The sequence below is a fragment of the Primulina eburnea genome, unplaced genomic scaffold (assembly GCF_022965805.1).
Source record: "Primulina eburnea isolate SZY01 unplaced genomic scaffold, ASM2296580v1 ctg1404_ERROPOS492791, whole genome shotgun sequence".
Lineage (NCBI taxonomy): Eukaryota > Viridiplantae > Streptophyta > Magnoliopsida > Lamiales > Gesneriaceae > Primulina > Primulina eburnea.
In genome coordinates this window covers 69-24,556 of record NW_027330930.1, presented here as the reverse complement: position 1 = coordinate 24,556, position 24,488 = coordinate 69, and the positions used below count along the sequence as shown (strand labels likewise).

General features: G+C 46.1%; 1 protein-coding gene across 1 annotated transcript in view; it reads left to right on the top strand.

The window, feature by feature from the left end:
* LOC140820718 (uncharacterized) overlaps positions 1 to 23,121 on the top strand; it is a 28,669-nt gene extending 5,548 nt beyond the window's left edge. The window contains exon 2 of the mRNA XM_073181040.1: positions 22,155 to 23,121. Coding sequence (XP_073037141.1) covers positions 22,155 to 22,920 — 766 coding nt within the window. The 3' untranslated portion in view covers positions 22,921 to 23,121. The remainder of the gene's footprint in view (positions 1 to 22,154) is intronic.
* Positions 23,122 to 24,488: the final 1,367 nt, after the last annotated feature.

The following is a 24,488-nucleotide window of genomic DNA, read 5'->3' as shown; positions in this document are numbered from 1 at the left end:
TTTTTTGTTCTTTTGTTTATGCCCGATGTGATTATATTGAGCGTCGTGATCTCTGGTCTTCCCTGCTTCACGTCAAGCCTGTTCTGGGTCCTTGGCTGGTTGGTGGGGATTTCAATGTTGTTCGTGATGCGTCTGAGTGTTTGGGCACCCGTGGTGGTAGGTTGCTACCCATGGAGGAGTTCAACACTTTCATTATGGATTCTGGTTTGACTGATGCTGGTTTTGAGGGGTCTTCGTTCACTTGGACGAATAAGACCATTTGGAAGCGGTTGGACAGGGTTATGGTTTCCGTTGATTGGGGAGATCATTTCAGCTCCATTCGAGTTGAACATCTTCCCCGTACAGTTTCTGACCACTGTCCGCTTTTGGTCACCGCTCCGGTTTTCGCCCGTGGGCCGAGCTCGTTTCGCTTCCAGCGTATGTGGCTTCGGCATCATGGTTTTTTGCAGACTGTTAGGCTCAATTGGAATTTGCCTTGCAGTCTGATTGGCATGACGCGTCTTTTTGTCAAGTTGAAGCGTCTTAAGAATCACCTCAAGTGGTGGAATCGGGATGTTTTTGGTAACATCTTCGATAAAATCACCGAGGCTGAGAGTGCAGTTCGTTCTGCTGAGCTTGCTTGTGAGGCCGATCCTTCAGATTCGAATTGGACTGCCCTGTCCGATCGGAATGCGGATCTGGCTCGTGTCACCGCCATGGAGGCGGATTTTTGGAAACAAAAAGCTGCATGCAACTGGCTTGAGGATGGTGAGCGGAACACCAAACTCTTTCATAACATGGTTAATAAGAAGCGTGTGGCTAATAAGATTTTCCGCATATGGGATGATGGGGTTTGCCTGACGTCGCCTGATATGATTCAGCAGTCGGGTGCCTCGTTTTTTCAGCACTTACTCACTGGGGATCCCTTTGTGCTTGATTGTCCCGATTTTTCGGGGTTTCCTCCGGTGATTTCTGATGAGGAGAATTATGGGATTACTGCCACCCCCTCCCTTGAGAAGGTGCGTGCGACTGTTTTCTCCATTTCTCTTGACAGTGTGGCAGGCCCTGATGGTTTCTCTTCAGCGTTTTTCCAGCATTGCTGGGAGATAGTTCATCAGGATGTGTTGGATGCGGTTTTGGATTTTTTCAGAGGCTCTCCTCTGCCTCAGAGCTTTACAGCCACCACGATTACTTTGATCCCAAAAGTCGAGGGTGCTCGGGCTTGGTCGGATTTCCGTCCGATCAGCCTCTGTAATGTCACGAACAAAATCATTTCTAAGTTGTTGTACTCTCGTCTGCGGGCTGTGGCGGAGAGACTCATTTCTTTGAATCAGAGTGGTTTTGTTCCGGGGCGGATGATTTCTGATAACATCCTCCTTGCTCAGGAGCTCACTCATTGTCTCACTCTCCCCAATCGCGGTGGTAATGTTATTTTGAAGTTGGATATGGCTAAGGCCTATGATCGGGTCCAATGGCCTTTCCTTTTTGATGTTTTGCGTCATTTTGGTTTCTCTGAGCAGGTTGTGGCTTTGGTCTCGGCCTGTATTTCTCATTGTCATTTCTCCGTTAATATCAATGGTTCTCTCTCGGGGTTTTTCGGTTCTACCAGGGGCCTCCGGCAGGGAGATCCATTGTCTCCCCTTCTCTTCATTTTAGGGGCGGAGTATCTTTCGCGTGGCCTTGACCGGCTCTACTTGCGTCATCCTGATATTAGGTACCGTTCTAGTTGTGATCTTTTGGTTTCCCACCTGGCATATGCTGATGATATCATTATTTTTGCCAATGGTGGGTCTCGTGGGATGCAGCGTCTTTTAGACTTTCTGCATCACTACGAGAACTGTTCGGGACAGATGGTGAATGCTGTCAAGAGTTCCCTGATTTTACCTCCGCGATGCTCTGAGCGCCTTCGCTCTAGACTTTTGCGTATCACTGGCTTTGCGGAGGGTCATCTGCCGATCAAGTACCTCGGAGTTCCCTTATTTCGAGGCAATAGGTCGTGTTCTCTTTTTGAGCCCCTCTTACAGTCTGTTAGGAGGCGGCTGGAGGGTTGGGAGATTCGTACTCTTTCACCGGGGAGCCGCATGACCCTCATTCGTAGCGTGCTCCTCTCGATGCCCATATATTTGTTTCAGGTTGTCCAGCCTCCGTTGGCTGTCATGGAGAAACTCGAGAGAGCCTTTAATGCCTTCCTTTGGGGGTCCAGGCCCTTGGAGAAGAAATGGCACTGGGCTCGCTGGTCTCGGGCTTGCCTCCCCGTGGAAGAGGGGGGTCTTGGCTTCCGGAGATTAAAAGATCTCGTGGATAGCTTCTCCATAAAACTGTGGTTTCGGTTCAGGCAGGGATCTTCCCTCTGGGCCAAATTTTTGATGAGGAAATATTGTCTCTTGGCGCACCCAGCTTGTGTTTCTTCTCGTGGTTTTATCTCTCCCACTTGGCGGCGTTTGCTCCAGATCAGGCCTCGTGCGGAGAGTGGTATTCGCTGGCGTGTTGGCCATGGAGATGTTTCTTTTTGGGATGATTGTTGGTTCAGGGATGTTCCCCTGTCCAGTCAGACTGAGGTCTGTGGGGATCGTGGTGCCCGGGTTTCCCATTTTCTTTCGGAGGGAACCTGGGATTTTGACCTTCTTTGTTCAGTTGTTGCTCCTTCCTTTGCGGAGCAGATTGTGATGGTCCCGATTCTTTCGGGAGAGTTGGATTCGGCTCGATGGATCCATAGCTCCGATGGTGATTTTTCTGTCAAGTCCGCTTGGGAGTTGATCCGTTTGCGCGCCCCAATCTCTGGTTTTAATCGCCCCTGTTGGGGTAGCTGGTTGAGGCCTACGATGTCATTCTTTCTTTGGAGATTTTGGCATCAGTGGCTCCCAGTTGATGAGGTGCTTCAGCGCCGTGGCTTTGCGTTGGCGTCTCGTTGTCAGTGTTGTGATATGTCTGAGACATTCACGCATGTGTTTATTCGCAGCCCGGTGGCTCGTCCTGTTTGGCATTTTTTTGGTGCTGTCTTTGGGGTTCGTATCCCTGATACCGAGGATTTCCGGTTATTCCTTAGTGCCTGGAAGCGGGATCTGGTCTGGGCTTCAGGGGGCCATGTGAGGGAGTTTCTCCCTTTCATTATTTTGTGGTTTCTCTGGACGGCTCGGAATGATGCGAAGCACCGCCAGCTCTCCATTTCTGGAGAGACGGTGAAGTTCCAGATCTTGTCTTACCTGCGCCTCGCCCATTCTGCGCGTACTGTCAAACCCAAGCATTGGGTGGGTTATTTCCAGGTGGCGCGATCGCTGGGGATTTCAGTTTGCTTCTACAGATATCATCGGACGGCGATTGTTCGTTGGCTTCGGCCGCCGTCTGGTTGTTTTAAGCTGAATGTGGATGGGAGTTCGAGAGGGAATCCTGGGGATTCCTCGGTTGGTGGCGTCGTTCGTGATCATTCTGGGCGGGTCTTGCTATCGTTCAGTGAGTTCATTGGAGCTGGGTCTACTATCCGAGCGGAACTCTGGGCGGTCTGGAGGGGTCTTATCCTTTGTTCTGATCTTTCTCTTTTCCCTCTTTGGATCGAGGTTGATTCTCAGATTTCTATTCAGATCCTCCGCTCTCGTCAGTGTCGTTGGGGGTTAGATCACATTGTGTCGAGGATTTTGGTTCTCTTGAGGGGACGTATGGTTCATATCTCGCATATATACCGGGAGGGTAATTCGGTGGCGGATGCTTTGGCGGCTAGGGCTCATAACCTTAGGCAGTTTACCTTAGATTTAGGTCCTTCCTTACCCAGCCATATCTCCATCTGTAATGCCCAGAGCAATGATTGACATGTACGAATTCATAGATATGTTGTGAAGATTGTACATAACCATAAGAAATAAGAAATGATATCATATATGATTTTCAGTATGATTATGACTTGTTAGGACAGAAGTACTGTATTGGATTATGATTGAGAATATGATAGTGTTGATATCTATTGAGAATTAGATTGACCGGCATCGAGAATATTGGAGTATTTATATTTCGGTGAGACCGGAAGGACCGAACCGAGATCGGAACGTACGATCAGAGTTCGCATCGTCCGTTCGGAGTTCGGAGCGTCCGAGCCAGGTGGCTGGACACATGGATGGCATGCAATAGTTCGGATCGACCGATCGTAGTTCGGATCATCCGAGACAGTTGGCTGGAGACGTGGAAGACATGCAGGATTCGGAACGTCCGAAGTGAGTTCGGAGCGTCCGAAGTATGTCAGATCGGATCGTCCGAAGTAGATCGGATCTTCCGATCGTTGTCTATAAATAGAGGCGCGAGGTCTCAGTTTAGAGTCATTCCTACGAGGTCTCAGTAGAATTAGAAGTGTTAGAAAGTCATTTCTATTTCAGATTCATCTTCTCGACTGTAACAGCAATTCTACGACGGAAGGTATACTACATGCTTTGTTTTGGGGAATCACGACTCAAATGAGATCACATTTGAGTTTCCCAACTAAAATCACATACGAGTTTTATTGTTTATATCTTGATATAGGTATTATTATAGATTTGTTTATATGCAAATCTCGTTATGCTTTGTTTACAGATCATGTTACATTGCATTAGATGTTTATTAGAACTTGTATTCAATTACTATTATGCTTTGTTTACAGATCATGTTACATTGCATTAGATGATTATGCTTGTTTACAGATTTTGTATTCATGCATTAAGATAGGACAGTCTGTAGATCAGGCAGACTTCTAGACGTTCGGTTCTATCCCAGCTTAGGGGAAGATCACCCCCCTATTGTAGACGTGGATACAGATCAGGCCGAAGTCTAGGAATAAGACGTACCGTCACCCCAATTGGGAGGGTAGGTGATAGATCGTCTTATTCACACCGGGATCCCTAGAGTTCTAGTCGAGTCGCATCTAGACATGATTAGGCTCGCATTTCATGATTTTATATGAATGACATTCATATCAGCATGTTTCATGTTTTATAGTATTTATATGCATGTTCACATGTTTATACTGGGATTTGTTCTCACCGGTTTTCCGGCTGTTGTTATGTCTGTATGTGTGCATAACAACAGGTGGGGCAGGATCTGGGTCAAGACAGAGATGATCGTGTTAGCGTGGAGATCTCGGGCGTAGCAGATGGACCAGTAGATTATGTATTGTCTTTTATTACTGGTTAGGGAGAACATACAGAATAATACATGTATTTGATGTTTGTATGTTGTATTTAAATAAAGAACTCATGCTGGTTTGTTTACATTAGATTTAATGTAAAAAGCAAAAATTTGACCCACGTTTTTAATAACAATCCATTTAATCCCAAGAAAAAGAATTAGAGCCCGGGTCCCCACAACAGGTGGTATCAGAGCCGATAGTTCCGTTAGACTGGCCGATAGTTCCGTTAGACTGAAATAGGATAGAATGAGCGGGGTAGATCGAGTCTTCTTCCTTGCTTGATGATGTGCTAGCATGATTATTGCTTTCTTATTACATGTTTGGTATTTGATTAATTCAGCATGTGATTGACTGAATCAGAACCGATTCTAGATCAGAGGTAACTGACTAGATGATGGCTGAGACAGTTGTATATCTTGTTTACTAATCAGTTGGATTATTAGATATGCCTCCTAGAAGAGCAGCCGTACCTCTACGACCAGCAGCGCCAGAGCAGGGGAGTACATCCGGAGATTCTATGGATGTTACGGCGACCCCTATGGAGACGTTGCTGAAGCGATTCCAATCCTTTCGACCTCCCACTTTAAAAGGTACCGAGAATGCCATCGAGTGCGAAAGTTGGCTTGAAGATATTGAGATGCTATTCGACTCGTTGGAGTACAGTGATGAGAAGAGGATCAAGCTAATTGGCCATCAATTGCAAGATATAGCAAAGAATTGGTGGTTGAACATTAGGAGAGCTTTAGAGCAGCGGGGTACCGAAATTTCTTGGAAGGTATTCAAAACCGAGTTTTATCAGCGATTCTTCCCTGTATCCTACCGTAAAGATAAAGGCGCTGAATTCGCAAACCTGAGGCAAGGGCCATTGAACATCGAAGAGTACGTTGCTAAATTCTCTTCTTTGCTTCGTTTTGCACCCCATGTTTCAGGAAATGACGAGGCCATGGCAGACCAATTTATCAATGGCCTAAATCCTGACATCTTTACCTTAGTAAATACTGGGAGACCCGATAACTTCTCGGATGCATTGAATCGAGCCAAGGGTGCAGAAGCAGGATTGTTGCGGCAGCGGAGTGTTCCTTATGTTGCACCGAGTCCGAGACCGCCACTACCTCCATCCCAAGTTCCTCCTCCTCGATTCGAAAGTGGTGGTAGTGGTAGTGGACGCAAAGAACAGCTGAAGGCGAAGGGGAAACAGTTTAAAAGACCAGGGAGCAGTTCATCGAGCTCCAGCGGATCAAAACAGAGTGGTTTTGATCAAAGTTCAAGGTTTATCGGTGGTTATTGCAGTTCCTGTGGAGGAAAGCATGCGACTGAACAGTGTCAAGGGGTGACAGGGAGATGCAACTATTGCAGGCAACCAGGGCATTTTGCCAAAGTCTGTCCACAGAGAGGTGTACAGCAAGGCCAGAGTGGAAGAGCATCCGGTTCAGTACCTCAGTTTGAGCGGCAGGCATCGTCGGTTCACTCTTTTCAGCCTCCACCAGCACCGACTCCACCCAGAGGCCGAGGTAGTCAGACTGTGACTCAACCTCCGAGGCAACAGGCCCAAGTATTTGCGTTGACAGAGGAGCAAGCACAAGATGCACCAGATGATGTTATAGCAGGTAACTGTCTCCTTTATGGTTATCCTGCTTATATCTTGATAGATACAGGTGCATCGCATACATTCATCTCAGAACGATTTGCATTGTTGCATTCATTGCCTGTTGAGTCGTTGTTAGACGTTGTGTCTATTAATTCTCCGTTGGGAAGTGGATTAATATCTGTAACTACGGTTAGACATTGCATTCTACAGTTTGAGGGGCATGAGATTGACCTAGATCGTATAGTGTTGGGTCTAGCTGATTTTGATTGTATAGTCGGTATTGACATGCTAACGAAGTACAGAGCCACCGTGGATTGTTTCCATAAGATTGTCAGATTCAGACCCGAGATGACAGACGAGTGGAAATTCTACGGGAAGGGTTCCAGATCTCGGATTCCCTTGATTTCGGCTCTTACTATGAACAGACTGTTACAGAAAGGAGCGGATGGTTTCTTTGTTTATGCTGTAGATATGCAGAAGTCGAGCCCGGCATTGGCAGATCTGCCAGTAGTACGGGAATTTCCAGATATTTTTCCAGATAAGATCCCAGGATTACCTCCGGTTCGTGAGATAGATTTCAGCATTGAACTTGCGCCAGGTACCGTACCTATTTCGAGAGCTCCATATAGGATGGCACCCATCGAACTCAAAGAATTGAAAGCACAATTAGAAGATCTTCTAGCCAAGGGATATATCAGACCTAGTGTATCTCCTTGGGGCGCTCCGGTGCTGTTCGTGCGAAAGAAAGATGGGTCGATGCGGTTGTGTATCGATTACCGGCAGTTGAACAAGGCAACGATCAAGAATAAATATCCTTTGCCTAGGATCGATGACCTATTTGATCAGTTGCAGGGATCCTCGGTCTATTCTAAGATTGATTTACGTTCTGGTTATCATCAGCTCAGAGTTCGAGATATAGACATACCAAAGACAGCGTTTCGAACCAGGTATGGACATTACGAATTTATTGTCATGCCTTTTGGTTTAACAAATGCTCCTGCGGTATTTATGGGCTTGATGAACCAAGTGTTTCAGAAATATCTAGATGAATTTGTGATTGTCTTCATTGATGACATTTTGGTGTATTCGAAGAACAGAAATGAGCATGCAGAGCATCTCAGAATTGTGTTGCAGACGTTGAGAAACGAGCGACTGTATGCTAAATTGTCAAAATGTGAGTTTTGGTTGAATAGAGTTGTCTTCTTAGGACATATCATTTCTGGAGATGGTATTTCTGTTGATCCGAGTAAAGTGGAAGCTGTGATCAGTTGGTCGAGACCAACTTCTGTACCAGAAATACGCAGTTTCATGGGCTTAGCCGGATATTACAGAAGATTTATAAAAGATTTCTCCAGTATTGCAAAACCAATAACTCAATTAACACAAAAGAATGCACCATTTGTTTGGTCAGAGGAGTGTGAGTCTAGCTTTGTTGAATTGAAGAAAAGGCTGACCAGTGCTCCAGTATTGACGATACCTTCAGGTACAGGTGATTTTGTTGTATATTGTGATGCTTCTCATAGAGGTTTGGGATGTGTTCTTATGCAGCGAGGTCATGTGATCGCATACGCCTCGAGACAATTGAAGCCACATGAAGTTCGATACCCCATTCATGATCTTGAATTGGCGGCTATCGTGTTTGCATTAAAGATTTGGCGTCATTATCTCTATGGCGAGAAATTTGAGATCTTTTCCGATCACAAGAGCTTAAAGTACCTATTTTCTCAATCAGAATTGAATATGAGGCAACGTAGATGGCTAGATCTTCTGAAAGACTTTGACTGTGAAATCAAATATTATCCAGGAAAGTCAAATGCAGCAGCAGATGCCTTAAGTCGTAAGGTATGTTCATTGTCCTTATCGACGATAGGTGTTAACAAGTTAGTTGAAAATTGCTGTACATCTGGATTAGAATTTGATACAGATAGTAAGCCACTACGACTCTTTACGATCCAAGTTGAGCCCAATTTGATTATGAGGATTAAGGAAGCACAAAGAACTGATCAGAATGTGCAAAGATCAATCCAAATGGTCAGATCAGGGCATGTAACAGAATATCAGGTACGAGATCATGTGTTGTACGTGAATAACCGTCTAGTTGTGCCAGATGTTGCAGATTTGAGGCAGCAGATTCTGACGGAGGCACATTGTAGTCGGTTCAGCATCCATCCTGGTGGCAGAAAGATGTACAATGACTTGAAGACACAATTCTGGTGGAAACAAATGAAGTCAGACATTGCCGAATTTGTGTCTAAATGCTTGAACTGCCAACAGGTGAAGGCCGAGAGGAAGAAGCCGGGGGGTTTACTTCAGAGTTTATCCATTCCAGAATGGAAATGGGACCACATTTCCATGGATTTTGTGACGAAGTTACCACGATTATCCAAAGGCTGTGATGCGATTTGGGTCATTATTGACAGACTGACCAAATCCGCATGTTTCATTCCATATAGAATGACGTTTAGACAGGATCAGATGGCGGAGATTTATATTCGCGAGGTAGTCAGATTGCATGGAGTGCCGAAGTCTATCGTATCAGATCGTGATCCACGATTCACTTCACACTTCTGGCACAGTTTACAGCAGGCGTTAGGTACGACCTTACACCTTAGCACTGCTTACCATCCTCAGACAGACGGACAGTCAGAACGGACTATCCAGACATTAGAGGATATGTTGAGAGCCGTTGTACTAGATTTTGGCATTAGTTGGCAAGATTCCCTACCTCTTTGCGAATTCTCGTACAATAATAGCTATCAGACGAGCATTGAGATGGCACCGTTTGAAGCGTTGTATGGCAAGAAGTGCAGATCTCCGCTATATTGGGATGACGTTTCAGAGGTACCAGAACTTGGGCCAGATATGATTCGTGACATGACTGAGAAGGTAAAGATCATTCAGAAACGAATGAAGACAGCACAAGATCGACAAGCAAAGTACGCCAATATCAGACGTAGACCGTTAGTATTTGAGGCGGGAGATAGAGTGTTTTTAAAGATTTCTCCATTCAGAGGCGTTGTTCGATTTGGCAAACGCGGAAAACTCTCTCCTCGATACATTGGTCCTTACGAGATTCTTGAAAAGATTGGCGATCGAGCTTATCGACTTGCTCTTCCTCCTTCCTTATCCGGAATACATGACGTATTTCATGTATCAATGTTACGCAGATATATGCCAGATGTTTCTCATGTTATTCAACCGAACGAAGCTGAACTTGATCACACCTTGAGCTATAGAACGACCGATACAGATTCTTGGTCGAAAGGACAAACAGCTCAGAACGAAGACCATTCCACTTGTGAAAGTTCAGTGGAGTCGACATGGCATTGAGGAAGCGACGTGGGAAACGGAAGAAAACATGAGGCAGAAACACCCCGAGTTATTTATATGATATGAGTATGTATTCAGTTTAGATTATCAAACTGTTTTAGATACTTTGTATGGTTACTTCAGTTCGAGGACGAACTTCTGTCTTAGAGGGGGAGAAATGTAATGCCCAGAGCAATGATTGACATGTACGAATTCATAGATATGTTGTGAAGATTGTACATAACCATAAGAAATAAGAAATGATATCATATATGATTTTCAGTATGATTATGACTTGTTAGGACAGAAGTACTGTATTGGATTATGATTGAGAATATGATAGTGTTGATATCTATTGAGAATTAGATTGACCGGCATCGAGAATATTGGAGTATTTATATTTCGGTGAGACCGGAAGGACCGAACCGAGATCGGAACGTACGATCAGAGTTCGCATCGTCCGTTCGGAGTTCGGAGCGTCCGAGCCAGGTGGCTGGACACATGGATGGCATGCAATAGTTCGGATCGACCGATCGTAGTTCGGATCATCCGAGACAGTTGGCTGGAGACGTGGAAGACATGCAGGATTCGGAACGTCCGAAGTGAGTTCGGAGCGTCCGAAGTATGTCAGATCGGATCGTCCGAAGTAGATCGGATCTTCCGATCGTTGTCTATAAATAGAGGCGCGAGGTCTCAGTTTAGAGTCATTCCTACGAGGTCTCAGTAGAATTAGAAGTGTTAGAAAGTCATTTCTATTTCAGATTCATCTTCTCGACTGTAACAGCAATTCTACGACGGAAGGTATACTACATGCTTTGTTTTGGGGAATCACGACTCAAATGAGATCACATTTGAGTTTCCCAACTAAAATCACATACGAGTTTTATTGTTTATATCTTGATATAGGTATTATTATAGATTTGTTTATATGCAAATCTCGTTATGCTTTGTTTACAGATCATGTTACATTGCATTAGATGTTTATTAGAACTTGTATTCAATTACTATTATGCTTTGTTTACAGATCATGTTACATTGCATTAGATGATTATGCTTGTTTACAGATTTTGTATTCATGCATTAAGATAGGACAGTCTGTAGATCAGGCAGACTTCTAGACGTTCGGTTCTATCCCAGCTTAGGGGAAGATCACCCCCCTATTGTAGACGTGGATACAGATCAGGCCGAAGTCTAGGAATAAGACGTACCGTCACCCCAATTGGGAGGGTAGGTGATAGATCGTCTTATTCACACCGGGATCCCTAGAGTTCTAGTCGAGTCGCATCTAGACATGATTAGGCTCGCATTTCATGATTTTATATGAATGACATTCATATCAGCATGTTTCATGTTTTATAGTATTTATATGCATGTTCACATGTTTATACTGGGATTTGTTCTCACCGGTTTTCCGGCTGTTGTTATGTCTGTATGTGTGCATAACAACAGGTGGGGCAGGATCTGGGTCAAGACAGAGATGATCGTGTTAGCGTGGAGATCTCGGGCGTAGCAGATGGACCAGTAGATTATGTATTGTCTTTTATTACTGGTTAGGGAGAACATACAGAATAATACATGTATTTGATGTTTGTATGTTGTATTTAAATAAAGAACTCATGCTGGTTTGTTTACATTAGATTTAATGTAAAAAGCAAAAATTTGACCCACGTTTTTAATAACAATCCATTTAATCCCAAGAAAAAGAATTAGAGCCCGGGTCCCCACACCATCCTTGCCCGTTCTGATCGTTCAGGGCTCCCTTACCTCAGATCCAGATATTCTTAGCCATTTGCAGCCCCTTCTTCCTTTTGGCTCTCTTTCTGTATCTATCTATATGTATTTATTTTTCTTGCAGGTCTTTTGTCCTTGGAGGTTGTTCTTTATCTCACATTTGAGCAGTGCTAGTTGGCCCAGACACTTGCACTTTCCGTGGTTTGTTCTTTTGGATTTGGATGGGTCCCAGTCCTGTCTCCATCGGTGCTTTTCTTTGGATTATTTCTGTTTTCCAGCAGGCGCTCACTGCAGGCTTCTCCTTGCCCGCCGCTTTCTTACTTTTATGCTCTCTGGTCGACATTTATGGTGGTTCTGGATGATCTATTTCAGTGGTTTCTCTGGCCCGGAGCCCCATTCATGTCGGGATTTATATAGTTTCTACTCTCGTTCCGTGCATTGGTGGCTCTGGATGATATGTTTTGGTTACTTTTTATTTCAGAGCTACAGTCATGTTTGGAGCTCTGATTTTATGTGCTCCGTCAGCTTTTTCCCTCTCCTTAGGTCTTCGAGCTGGATTACGGTCCTCCTTTTGTGTTTCGACCGTTTTTGCACAGTGACTTTCCAGCTGCTTACTATTTTGACTGCCAGATCGGGTACAGCAGATCGATCTCGGTGTAGGTTCTATTCTTCAGTTTGGTATTACACTGGCAGATGGCTCAGATATGGGTACCATCGGTGGTCTTTTGCACCTATTTCTGAGCCGGATCTCTACTGCTTAGATAGATTTCGTTTTATTTCCATGTATTTAGCGTTGCTTCTTGATCTTCATATGTTTTATGCGCTTTACCTAGGGATTAGCTTTTGGCTCATTTACTTGCCACCCTAGATTTCTGTTTTTTGTGTGTTGTGTAGTAGCTTTTCGAGAGGTCTTGGTATAGTCCCCCTCTCGTTAGGTTTTATGTTGTATCTTTGTTTTGATGATATATACAGGTAGGGGTCTGCCTAACCCCCCCGCTTCCGGCGGTGTTTTTAAAAAAAAAAAAAAAAAAAAAAAAAAAACCCTAAACCCTAAACCCTAAACCCTAAACCCCTAAACCCTAAACCCTAAACCCTAAACCCCAAACCCTAAACCCTAAACCCAAAACCCAAAACCCAAACCCTAAACCCTAAACCCTAAACCCCAAACCCCAAACCCCAAACCCCAAACCCCAAACCCTAAACCCTAAACCAAAAAAATTTTCTCTGAAAAAACACACACTAAAAGCATTAGAAAAAACACACTATATTTGTCACTATTCACGAGCAACCTCCGCCATGTCACCGCCGCCGGATCCTGACCGGCGCCACCTACCACCGGAACCGCCTTCTCACGGCGAGCATCATACTCAAATTTCAGCTTCATCGGAGTCCGGCAACCCGTCCAATTTTCAGATCGAAAATGTGCCTTTTCCGTCCACAATTTCGCCGGCGACGATTTCAACTCCTACCGGCGCCGGAAATATACCCCTAGACTCGCCTTTGACAGACGAGTTGAATGGTACCAGCCCCACCTTCTACAACAACGTATATCCACCGCAATCTCCGATCAAAGTCCCGCATTCACTGTTCACGAGCTCGCCGGAGTCATTTCCTTCGATTCCGGCCGATTCATGCAACGTTGGTTCCATCCAGCTCCCGATCTATGATACCCATCCCAAGACGAGTCCAATGGTACCTGTATCAGCCCCGATGGTGTTCCCCGTCGACGCCAATTTCAGATCTACCGTTTCTGCATCGGACGCCCACTGCACGTCCTACTCCGATCGGATTTCCGGCGCCGATACAACTCCTTTCTTCAATTCCTCTGGCCATCTGCATCGTCCACCCATGGGTCGCGTCTTACCATCGTCAATTTCAGGTTTCCGGCCACCGGTCGGAAACCCCCAATTTCAAGGTCAATTTCGTTTTTCCTCACCTTCCTTGGTTCAATCGACCCCTCAATTGACCGGTTCTAGCCCAATTGGTCCCGGTTCTGGACTCCCCTCACCGTCGCCGTTCCAGGGTGGTGCTCCGGTAGGTGACTCGCGAGTCAACTCGGTGGGGTCAAACATTCGAGTGGGGCGAGTTGACTCGGCAGTCAACACTTGTGATGCTACAGTCAAATCAGGTACGCGCGTTCCTACTCCGCTTACTGTGTCATTTCGCGATGTTCTGGCTCCACCGTCCCCTCGAACGGCCAAAAAAAGCTTTGATGAGTTGCACAACTCAATGAATGACATACCTGTGCCGACTCTTCGGAATGGCAAACTGGGTATTCTCTTCCCGGATGAGGTAATTTCTTCCCTGGTAGAACCTTTCAAATTTGCTTTGGTTGGTAAAATTTCAGGGAATCGATCTCTAGTTCCTAATTCTGGTATTTCTGCGGCTTTTAGTAAATTGGGACTAGTTAGATCTTTTGATTTAAAGTTCATGCCTCGGGGTTTTCTTGTTCTCACACTTGCTTGTGAAGAAGACTATGCGTTTTTTTGGACCAAGGGGGTTATGCAGGTGGGGCCTTTGTCGATCCGCTTCTCTAAGTGGACGCCAGAGTTTAATCTTCAGGAGGAGTCACCCATTGCACCTGTTTGGATTCGTTTCCCGGGTCTTCCCCTTCATTTGTTTTCTAAGCAAAGTCTCTTTGCTTTGGCTAAAATTGTGGGGAAACCGGTGAAAATGGATGATCATACTGTAGAATCTACTCGGGGTGCATTTGCTAGAGTCTGTGTTGAAATTAATGTGCTGGAACCGTTAGTAAAAGAAGTTTGGGTGGGTTGGGGTGATCATGCGCAGGAAATTGAAGTCATTTATGAGCGCATCCCTGGATACTGCACGGATTGCAAAATGCTGGGTCATTCGACCAGTGTTTGTTATTCCCATGGAAAAAACCCAAAACTCGTTCGTCCTAAGCCTGCTGACCGTGCTCCTGGTCAGTCTCCCATCTCTACAGAGCCTGCCCCACCAGGGGGTGTTGCTCCTGGTTTTAATTTGGGGGCCCAGCCTCAGCTTCAGAAACTGGCACGGGTCCCAGGCGTAGAGGGAGAAAGAGGCCAGTTCGGCAGGTTCTTCCAAGAAAAAATCCTCTTGAGTTGAATCCTTTTGAGGTGCTCTCGCATGGGCAGGATGCGGAGACTGATCCTGTTGGATTAGGTTGTGTTGATACGGATCTTCCATGTGGTAATCTGGAGGATGCCGGTGTTGGGCCTTCTGGAAAGGATCAATTGGAGTCTGTTTTTGTTGAGGGTGTGAACCTCAGTGATGAGGTTACTGATGGAGGGCTACAGTTGGATGATTGTGTGGATGGTATTGGGGTACCGTCTACTTCTGAGTTGCCTGTGTTTGGTTCTCTGGGGCCTTGCACTTTGAATCACAGTAGTCATTCCATCCCCTCTGTTCCTTTGTCTCCTGATGATGCTTCCTCTGCGGTTGAGGAATTGGTTGCTAGACAGGGGCCTTCTGTCAGTGAGTTGGTCTTTCGGCTGGAATCTGCTGGAGATTCTGATCACGAATTTGATCGGCATTCCGAGTCGGGTGATGGTTGTAGGTCTGAAAGTCGTATTCTGGATGCTGATATGGGAGATGTTAAGAAAAGGAAGGAGAATGCTTTTCATAGGTCGCGTAAAAAGCGACAGGGCGGTTCTGGTGCCCATTCTCCATGAACTTTCTCATATGGAATGTCAGGGGGCTCCGGAGCTCGGAGTCTCAACAAAGGCTTCATGCCCATGTTAAAGAAAAGAGAGTCAAGATCTTGGCTATTTTGGAACCCATGATTGATCTGGATGTTCGGTTTATGACTCGTCGTTTTGGTTTTTCTCGAGTTATATCGAACTCCTCGGGTCATATCTGGGTTTTCTTTGCTGAGGATGTGATGGTTGAGTGTCTCCTTGATCACACTCAATTCCTTCACTTCCGGGTTTCTGCTAGTTTTTTGCCGACCACTGTTTTTTGCTCCTTTGTTTATGCTAAGTGTGACTACATTGAGCGTAGACAGCTCTGGACTTCTTTGCTTCAGGTTAAGCCTGATCAGGGTCCTTGGCTTGTTGGTGGCGACTTTAATGTAGTTAGAAATTCGTCCGAGTGTTTGGTTTCTTCTGGTGGGCGGTTACTTCCCATGGAAGAATTTAATCATTTTATTTTGGATTCTGGGTTAGTGGATGCTGGTTTTGAGGGGTCTTCGTTCACGTGGACGAACAAGACCATTTGGAAGCGTCTTGATCGGGTTTTTGTGTCTGTTGATTGGGGTGACCATTTTCATTCTATTCGTGTGGAGCACCTCATTCGTACAGTCTCTGACCATTGTCCTCTTTTTGTGTCAGTCCCGATATTTGCTAGTGGGCCGAGTTCTTTTCGCTTTCAGAGCATGTGGCTCAGGCACCACGGTTTTTTGCAGACGGTGCGGCTTAATTGGAATTTGCCGTGTCATTTGAACGGCATGCACCGTCTTTTTGTGAAATTGAAGCGCCTCAAGAGCCACCTGAAGTGGTGGAATAAGAGTGTTTTTGGGGATCTTTTTGTCAAACTTGCTGAGGCGGAGCAGGCTGTCCGGGTTGCTGAGGCAGTTTGCGAGGCTGACCCTTCGGATTTGCATTGGACTAGTTTGTCCAATTGCAATGAAGACCTTGCTCGGGTTACTGCCATGGAGGCGGATTTTTGGCGGCAAAAAGCCGCTTGTAGGTGGTTAGAGGATGGTGAGAGAAACACCAAACTCTTCCACAATATGGTCAAGAAAAAACGGGTGGCTAATAAAATTTTCCGTATTTGGGATAATGGTTCTTGCCTTACTTCCCCTGATCTTATTCAGCAGTCTGGAGCCGCCTTTTTTCAAAACCTGCTTACTGGGGATCCTTTTGTGCTTTCTTGCCCAGATTTTTCTGATTTCCCTTTGGTGATCTCGGATTTGGAGAACGCCAATATTGCTGCCCCCCCTTCATTGGAGGAGGTGCGGGCGACTGTTTTCTCCATACATCGTGATAGTGTGGCGGGGCCTGATGGTTTCTCTTCGGCTTTCTTTCAGCATTGCTGGGAGATTGTCCATCAGGATGTTTTGGATGCGGTTCTTGATTTCTTTCGGGGTAGTCCCATGCCACAGGGGTTTACTGCCACCACGATCACATTGATTCCCAAAGTCATGGGTGCTCAAGCTTGGTCGGACTTTCGTCCTATCAGCTTGTGTAATGTGACCAATAAGATCATTTCCAAACTATTATATTCTCGATTGAAGGTGGTGGCGGAGAGGCTTGTTTCGTGGAATCAGAGTGGCTTTGTTCCAGGGCGGGTGATTTCGGATAATATCCTCCTTGCTCAAGAGCTTACTCATAGTCTTTCTCTCCCCACCCGTGGTGGCAATGTTATTTTGAAATTGGATATGGCCAAAGCCTATGATAGGGTCCAATGGTCTTTTCTGTTGGATGTTTTGAGGCATTATGGCTTTTCAGAGCAGGTTGTGTCGCTGATATCTGCCTGCATTTCTCATTGCCAATTTTCAGTTAATATCAATGGTTCACTCACTGGATTCTTTGGATCCACTAGGGGTCTCCGGCAGGGTGACCCTTTGTCCCCTCTACTTTTCATTCTGGGGGCTGAGTACCTTTCGCGCGGGCTTGATCGTCTTTATCGTCAGTTTCCTGCGATTAGGTACCGATCTGGTTGTGATCTCCCCCTTTCCCACCTGGCTTATGCTGATGATATCATTATTTTTGCCAATGGTGGGACTCGTGAGATGAACAATCTCATGGATTTTTTGCATCACTATGAAAACTGCTCGGGGCAGTTGGTGAATGCATTTAAGAGCGTCATTATTTTGCCTCCGAGGTGTTCTGCTCGTACTCGTTCCCGTCTCCTCCGTATCACTGGGTTTGGGGAGGGTTTTTTTCCTATCAAATACCTCGGAGTTCCTTTGTTTCGTGGGAATAGAGTTTGCTCTCTTTTTGATCCCCTTGTGCAGATGGTGAGTAAGAAGTTGGAGGGTTGGGAGCTTAAAACTCTTTCCCCGGGGAGTCGTATGACACTCCTTAGGAGTGTTCTCCTTTCGGTTCCCCTTTACATGTTTCAGGTAGTCCAGCCTCCTCTGGCAGTTATGGAGAGGCTCGAGAATGTTTTCAATGGTTTCTTGTGGGGTTCCAGACCTTTGGATAAGAAATGGCATTGGGCGAGGTGGTCTCGTGCATGTCTTCCTGTCTCTGAAGGGGGTCTTGGATTTCGCAGGCTCAAAGATATTGTGGAAAGCTTCTCCATTAAATTATGGTTTCGCTTTCGTCAAGGTTCATCTCTATGGTCCAAATTCATGATGAGAAAATACTGCCAGTTGGGGCATCCAGTTTGTGTTTCATCTGCTGGATTCATTTCTCCCACTTGGCGTCGTTTGCTTAAGATTAGGCCTCGTGCTGAATCTGGCATTCGATGGAGAGTTGGGATGGGAGATGTTAATTTTTGGGATGATATCTGGTGTGGGGATGTTCCATTATCTAGTCAGTTACCGGTTAGGGGGGATCGAGGTGTCCGTGTTTCTCACTTTATTTCAGATGGGGTTTGGGATTTTGATTTCCTCTGTTCAGTTGTTCCTCCCTCTGTTGCTGAGACTATTGCTCTGATCCCTATTGCATTGGGTGAGCCCGATTTGGCCATTTGGGTGCATAGTTCTGACGGTGTTTTTTCGATAAAATCCGCTTGGGAGCTTGTCCGCCTGAGAGACCAAGTTTCTGATATATTCACTCCTTGCTGGGGCAGTTGGCTGAGGCCTACTATGTCTTTCTTCCTATGGAGGTTTTGGCATCAATGGCTTCCAGTTGACGATGTTCTCCAGCGTCGTGGTTTCGAGCTGGCGTCTAAATGTCAGTGCTGTGAGATGCCTGAGACATTCACGCACATTTTCATTGACAGCCCTATTGCCAGATCTGTATGGCATTTTTTTGGGGCTGTTTTTCATGTCCGTATTCCCCTTACTAGTGATTTCAGACTCTTCCTCAGTGCTTGGAAGAGGCATCCGGGGTGGACACCTAGAGGCCACGTGAAGGAGTTTTTGCCTTTCATTGTTTTATGGTTTCTCTGGACAGCTAGGAATGATGCGAAACACCGTCATTTGCACATTTCTGGGGAGACTGTTAAGTCTCAGATTTTGTCCTATTTGCGTCTCGCTCACGCTGCGTCTACTGTTAAGCCCATGCACTGGCGTGGTGTTTTACATGCTGCGAGGTCGCTTGGGTTTTTTGTTGATATGCGCAGGGTACATAAAATGGCGATTGTCCGTTGGTTGAGACCGCCGGTTGGGTGCTTCAAACTGAATGTGGATGGGAGTTCGAGAGGTAGTCCTGGAGCTTCTACTATTGGTGGTGTTGTTCGTGACTCTTCTGGTCAGGTGCTGGTTTCTTTCAGTGAGTTCATTGGAGTTGGGACCAATATCCGGGCAGAACTTTGGGCTATTTGGAGGGGTCTTCTCATTTCTTCTGATCTTCATTTATTCCCTCTTTGGATTGAGACTGACTCTCGTATATCTCTTCTTATACTTCGCTCCCGTCGGTGTACTTGGGATCTTGAGCATATTGTTACACGGATTCGTTTGCTGATGAGGGGGCGTTCAGTTCATTTATCGCATATTTACCGGGAAGGGAATTCGGTGGCGGATGCCTTGGCGGCGAGGGCACATACTTTTAGGCAGTATACCTTAGAGTTAGGTCCTTCCCTTCCTCCAGACATCTCCATCCTTGCTAGATCTGATCGTTCTGGGCTTCCATACCTCAGAAACAGATCCTCTTAGCCATTTGAGACCCTTCCTTTTTTTGGATCTATTTCTTTATGTTCTCTGACTATATATCTATTTATATATATATCTATTAATTTTTATTGCAGGTTAGTGTTCTTGGAGGTTGTTTAGCACTTCCATATAGTTTGTGCAAGTGGGTCCAGACACTTGCACATGATGTGGTTATCCTTGTTTGTTCCGAGTGGGTTTCTGATCTATTGCTGTTGGTGCTTTACTTTGGCACATTCATGGTTCCTGGCGGACGTTTTCTGCTGGTTCTCTTTCGCTGCCGTATCAGTTTTTATAGAGGTGTTTCCTGGATGTCATGGTGGAGTCATGGGGTGCTTTCTACAGGATCTTCTGCGTTTTATGCCATGCTCGTTAGACTCCTACTTCTTGGGATCGAGCTCTTTGCTCTTTTGATTCAGACGCTGGATATCTTTCGTTCTGGCGGGATTGCGATCTCTTTTTTGCTCTGTGATCGCCATTGTATAGTGACTTCCTGGCCAGACTTTCTTTTGCCGAGTGGGAGTGGTCCACTTGTTACCTACCAGATGATATTTATATTGACAGATTGGATTCTTCAGGATGATAGTTTCGGGATGAGAGCATTTTCATGGACTCTGCGTTCATCTCGTCGTTATCATTTTGACTTCCTCAGCTGGTTGTTCATAGTGCTCCTCGTTTTTGATTAGCAGATGTTGCATATTGGTAGCCTCCTAGGGTCGTTTTGCTTTTGTATTTCCTTCCCTAGGTTGCTTTGTATTTATGTTTCTACTGCTTTAGCCTTTTTGGGGAGGTTTGGTCTTTTCCACCTCCTCTTTTAGGTTTTCTTTATTCTGTATCTGTTACTGTTTTTTTTGTGGATATATACAGGTAGGGGTCTGCCTAACCCCCCCGCATCCGGCGGTGTTTTCCGGAAAAAAAAAAAAAAAAAAAAACCCTAAACCCTAAACCCTAAACAAACCCTAAACCAAAAAAATTTTCTCTCAAGTGAATAGTGACAAAAATTAGCCCAAAAATCCCCTAAAAATCGCCCCCATGTCGGCGCCGGTTTCCGGCCGGCCACCGGTACGATCAGGTGCGCCTCGTCGAGACGAGGCGGCTGTCCAAGTTTCAGGTCCATCGGAGCAGATTTGCTCACCGAAATCCACGGTCAATTGCCCGGAAATTGCGCAATTTCCGGCGAATTCAATCGCCCCCACTTCCGTTCATCGTCCGGAGACGATATTTACGTCGTTAGATTCCTCTCATCAAGACGCTTCTATGGTTCAAATTTCAGGTCATTCAGAGTCCGTTTGCCCTCCCAAATCGTCCGGCAAAGTCCCGAATTTACTGTTCACAGAATCGCCGCCTACGGTTTTCTCAATTCCGGCCGCCTCTGGTGTCCAAAGTTCGATCGGGGACTCGATCTGCAATGCCCATGCCGAGACGCTTCTTTTACACCAAGGCCCGTCGTCTGAATCATCGCTGATCGCCGGTAATTTCAGATCTACTCCTGCGCCGCATGATACCCTCGCCGCGCTGCTTTCAAACGTCGATTCCTCCCCCGTCGCTGCTCCGAAACTCAATTCCTTTGGCATGTCGACTCCTCAGGTGATGGGTAACACAATGGTGTCTTCAATTTCAGCTTTGGATCACGGGATAAAAAACGCCCAATTTCGTGATTTTCAAGCGAGTTCATCGACGGATTTGGGCCGAGTTGCTCCTATTCCGACCGGGTCTGGTAGTGCGATGGCTGGTTTTGTGTTCTCAACCACGTCGCCGGCCGTCAGTCAGTCTCCGGCAGGGGACTCGGGAGTTGACTCGGCCGAGTCACTCGGTCGTTCTATGCGTGTTGACTCGGCAGTTTGCAATTTGCCTTCCACTGTTCCCGTGGTTCCGAAGGTTGCTTCCGTGAGATCTGTTCCTCCTACAGTATCCTTTCGGGATATTTTGCGTCGTTCCTGTCCACCTTCACAGGATCAGAGTTTTGATGATATTGTTGACTCGATGAATGAGGTGCCTGCTCCGACAGATCGTGACGGGATTCCTGGTATCTTCTTTTCGGATCAGGTTATTTCCTCACTCTCTGTTCCTTTTCGTTTTGCTTTGGTGGGACGTATTTCCGGGAATCGGGGTAAGACCCCGAATAAGGATATTTTATCTGCATTTTCTTGCGTTGGTTTGTTGGGCTCACACACTGTTAGATTTCTTCCTCGTGGGTATATGGTTCTTACTCTTTCTTGTGAGGAGGATTATTTGAGGTTTTGGGAGCGGCCTGAGATTGCTATTCGGACTGTGGTTATTAGATTTTCTAAATGGACTCCGGAGTTCAAGTACGAGGAAGATTCTTCTATTGCCCCAGTTTGGGTTAGATTTCCTGATTTACCTCTTCACCTTTATGATAAGAAAAGTTTGTTTCCTATCGCCAAGATTTTAGGTAATCCCGTTAAGGTTGATGAGATTACAGCTGATGGTTCCAGAGGTTCTTTTGCTAGGGTATGTGTTGAGATGGACGTTCTTCAGCCTCGTCAGGATAAGATTTGGGTAGGCTGGGGTGATCATTTTCAGGTTGTTGAGGTTCTTTATGAGAGGGTTCCTTGTTTCTGCTCTCACTGTAAGATGCTCGGTCATTCGCTAGATTTTTGTTCTAGTTATGGGAAGCGTTTTGGGACGAGGAGGTGTGGGCCTCAGCGTCAGGCTGCTCCTGCACCTCAGTCATCTGATCAGAAGCCCCAGGGTCCACGTCCTCATGGTAAGGATGTTGTTTCTGATTCTCAACTTCAGGCTCCTAGTGTGTCGACACAGGGTATTACTTCTGATTTGGTACAGTCCAGTGATTCTACTGATGCTCCTGTTATTTTGAGTGTTCCTTCTTCTGTGTCTACCGAGCCGGGTTGGGTTCATTCGCGTCGACGCCGTCGACCTTTGCAGCGTCCTGCTCTGACACCGTCTGCTTCCACGATTAACTCCTTTGATATTCTACAGACCATACCAGATGTTGATTGTCCGGGTGCTTCATCTGGTGTTGTACAGCCTCTTTATAAACCGACTGGCTCCCGATCCCTCGTTGAGGGCACAGCTGATGATGATTTTGATTATGGTAATGATACTATCCCTTTTTATACTCCACAAGTTGGAACCCCTCTGGTTGCTGTTCCGTTGGTTCCGTCCCACGTGGTTGAAGTTGTTCCAGTGGGGACAGACCCGATGATTGTTTCCACGGCTCCGTCACAGTTGGTTGTTACTTCAGCTTCTGGTCCCATTACTCCGTTTCAGATCGACCTTGGGAGTGGTTCTCGAGAGGCTGATTTGGATCTTCCTCCTACTACTGCTTGTCAGTCCTTGCCACTACCAGGTCGGACTCGCTCACAGCAGCGTCGGTATTACAGGACCCAGAAGAGTCAGGTGGGGTTACCCTATGGGCGACCGCCTGATTCAGGTTGATATGATTTTCTGATGGGCGTTCACTGCAGAGTTCTCCTTGCCCATCAGTGTTATTAGTTTGTATGATGTATTCCGGGGCGCCTAATGTTTACTTTCTGGGTTGCTCTGTTGTAGTATGTCTTTTATTTTGTTATGATGTTATGCTTATTTCGCCTTTGCTGCGGAGGTCTTGGCCTAGTCCCCCTCCTATCAGGCTTTCTTTGTACTGCTCTTTTGTTGTTTATAAATAAAATTTTCTTTGAAAAAAAAAAAAATAATAAAAAAAAAAACCCCTAAACCCCTAAACCCTAAACCCTAAACCCCCCGCATCCGGCGGTGTTTTCCGGGAAAAAAAAAAAAAAAAAAAAAAAAACCCTAAACCCTAAACCCTAAACCCTAAACCCTCAGTGCGTGGAAGAAAGATTTGGTCTGGTCCCGGGGGGGCCATGTGCGGGAGTTTCTCCCCTGCATCGTTCTGTGGTTCCTCTGGACTGCGCGGAACGATGCGAAGCACCGTCACCTCCCTGTTTCTGGGGAGACGGTGAAGTATCAGATTTTGTATTACTTGCGTCTTGCCCACTCTGCGTGTACTGTCAAGCCCAGACATTGGCTGGGTGTGTTTCAGGTGGCGAGATTGCTGGGTATTTCAGTTGCTCTCCACAGATTCCATAGGACGGCGATTGTTCGCTGGCTGCGACCGCCGTCCGGGTGCTTCAAGCTTAATGTGGATGGGAGCTCGCGTGGTATTTCTGGGGACTCCTCTGCTGGTGGTGTTGTTCGGGATGATTCCGGGAGGGTTGTGCTCTCATTCAGCGAGTTCATCGAAGCTGGGTCTTCTCTTCGGGCTGAGCTTTGGGCGGTTTGGAGGGGTCTTCTCCTTTGTTCTGATCATTCTTTTTTCCCTCTTTGGATCGAGCTTGATTCTCTGACTTCTATTCAGCTCATTCGTTCCCGTCGATGTTGCTGGGGTCTTGATCACATTGTATCCAGGATTCTGGTCCTTTTGAGGGGGCGGTCTGTTCATATTTCGCATATATTCCGGGAGGGTAATTCGGTGGCGGATGCGTTGGCGGCGAGGGCCCAGACCCTTAGGCACTTTACCTTAGAGTTAGGTCCCTCCCTCCCTAGGCACATTTCCATACTTGCACGTTCGGATACCTCCGGACTTCCCTACCTGAGATATAGATGTTCTTAGCTGTTTGCAGCCCTTCCCTTCACTTGGATCCATTTCTTCTGACTTTCTATCTATATATATATATATATGTTTATTTTTTCTTTGCAGGTACTTTTCTTTTGGGGGGTTCTCTTTTCCCCGTCTTGCCAGTCTGGTGTGAGTGGGCCCAAACACTCGCACACTACATGTTTGGTCTCCTAGGGATTGGGTGGGCTCTTGCACTTACCCTATTGGTGCTTTTCTTTGGCCCTCTCATATTCCCTGGAGCGCTATTTCTGTTTGTGGCTCTCTTTGGTCCATTTCTGGCTCCTGGCGGGCGCTTACTGCAGGTTGTCCTTGCCCGCCATATCAGTTCTTTTACAGGAGTTTACTGGATGTCGTGGTGGTTCCAGGGATTATTTCCGGACGAACCTCT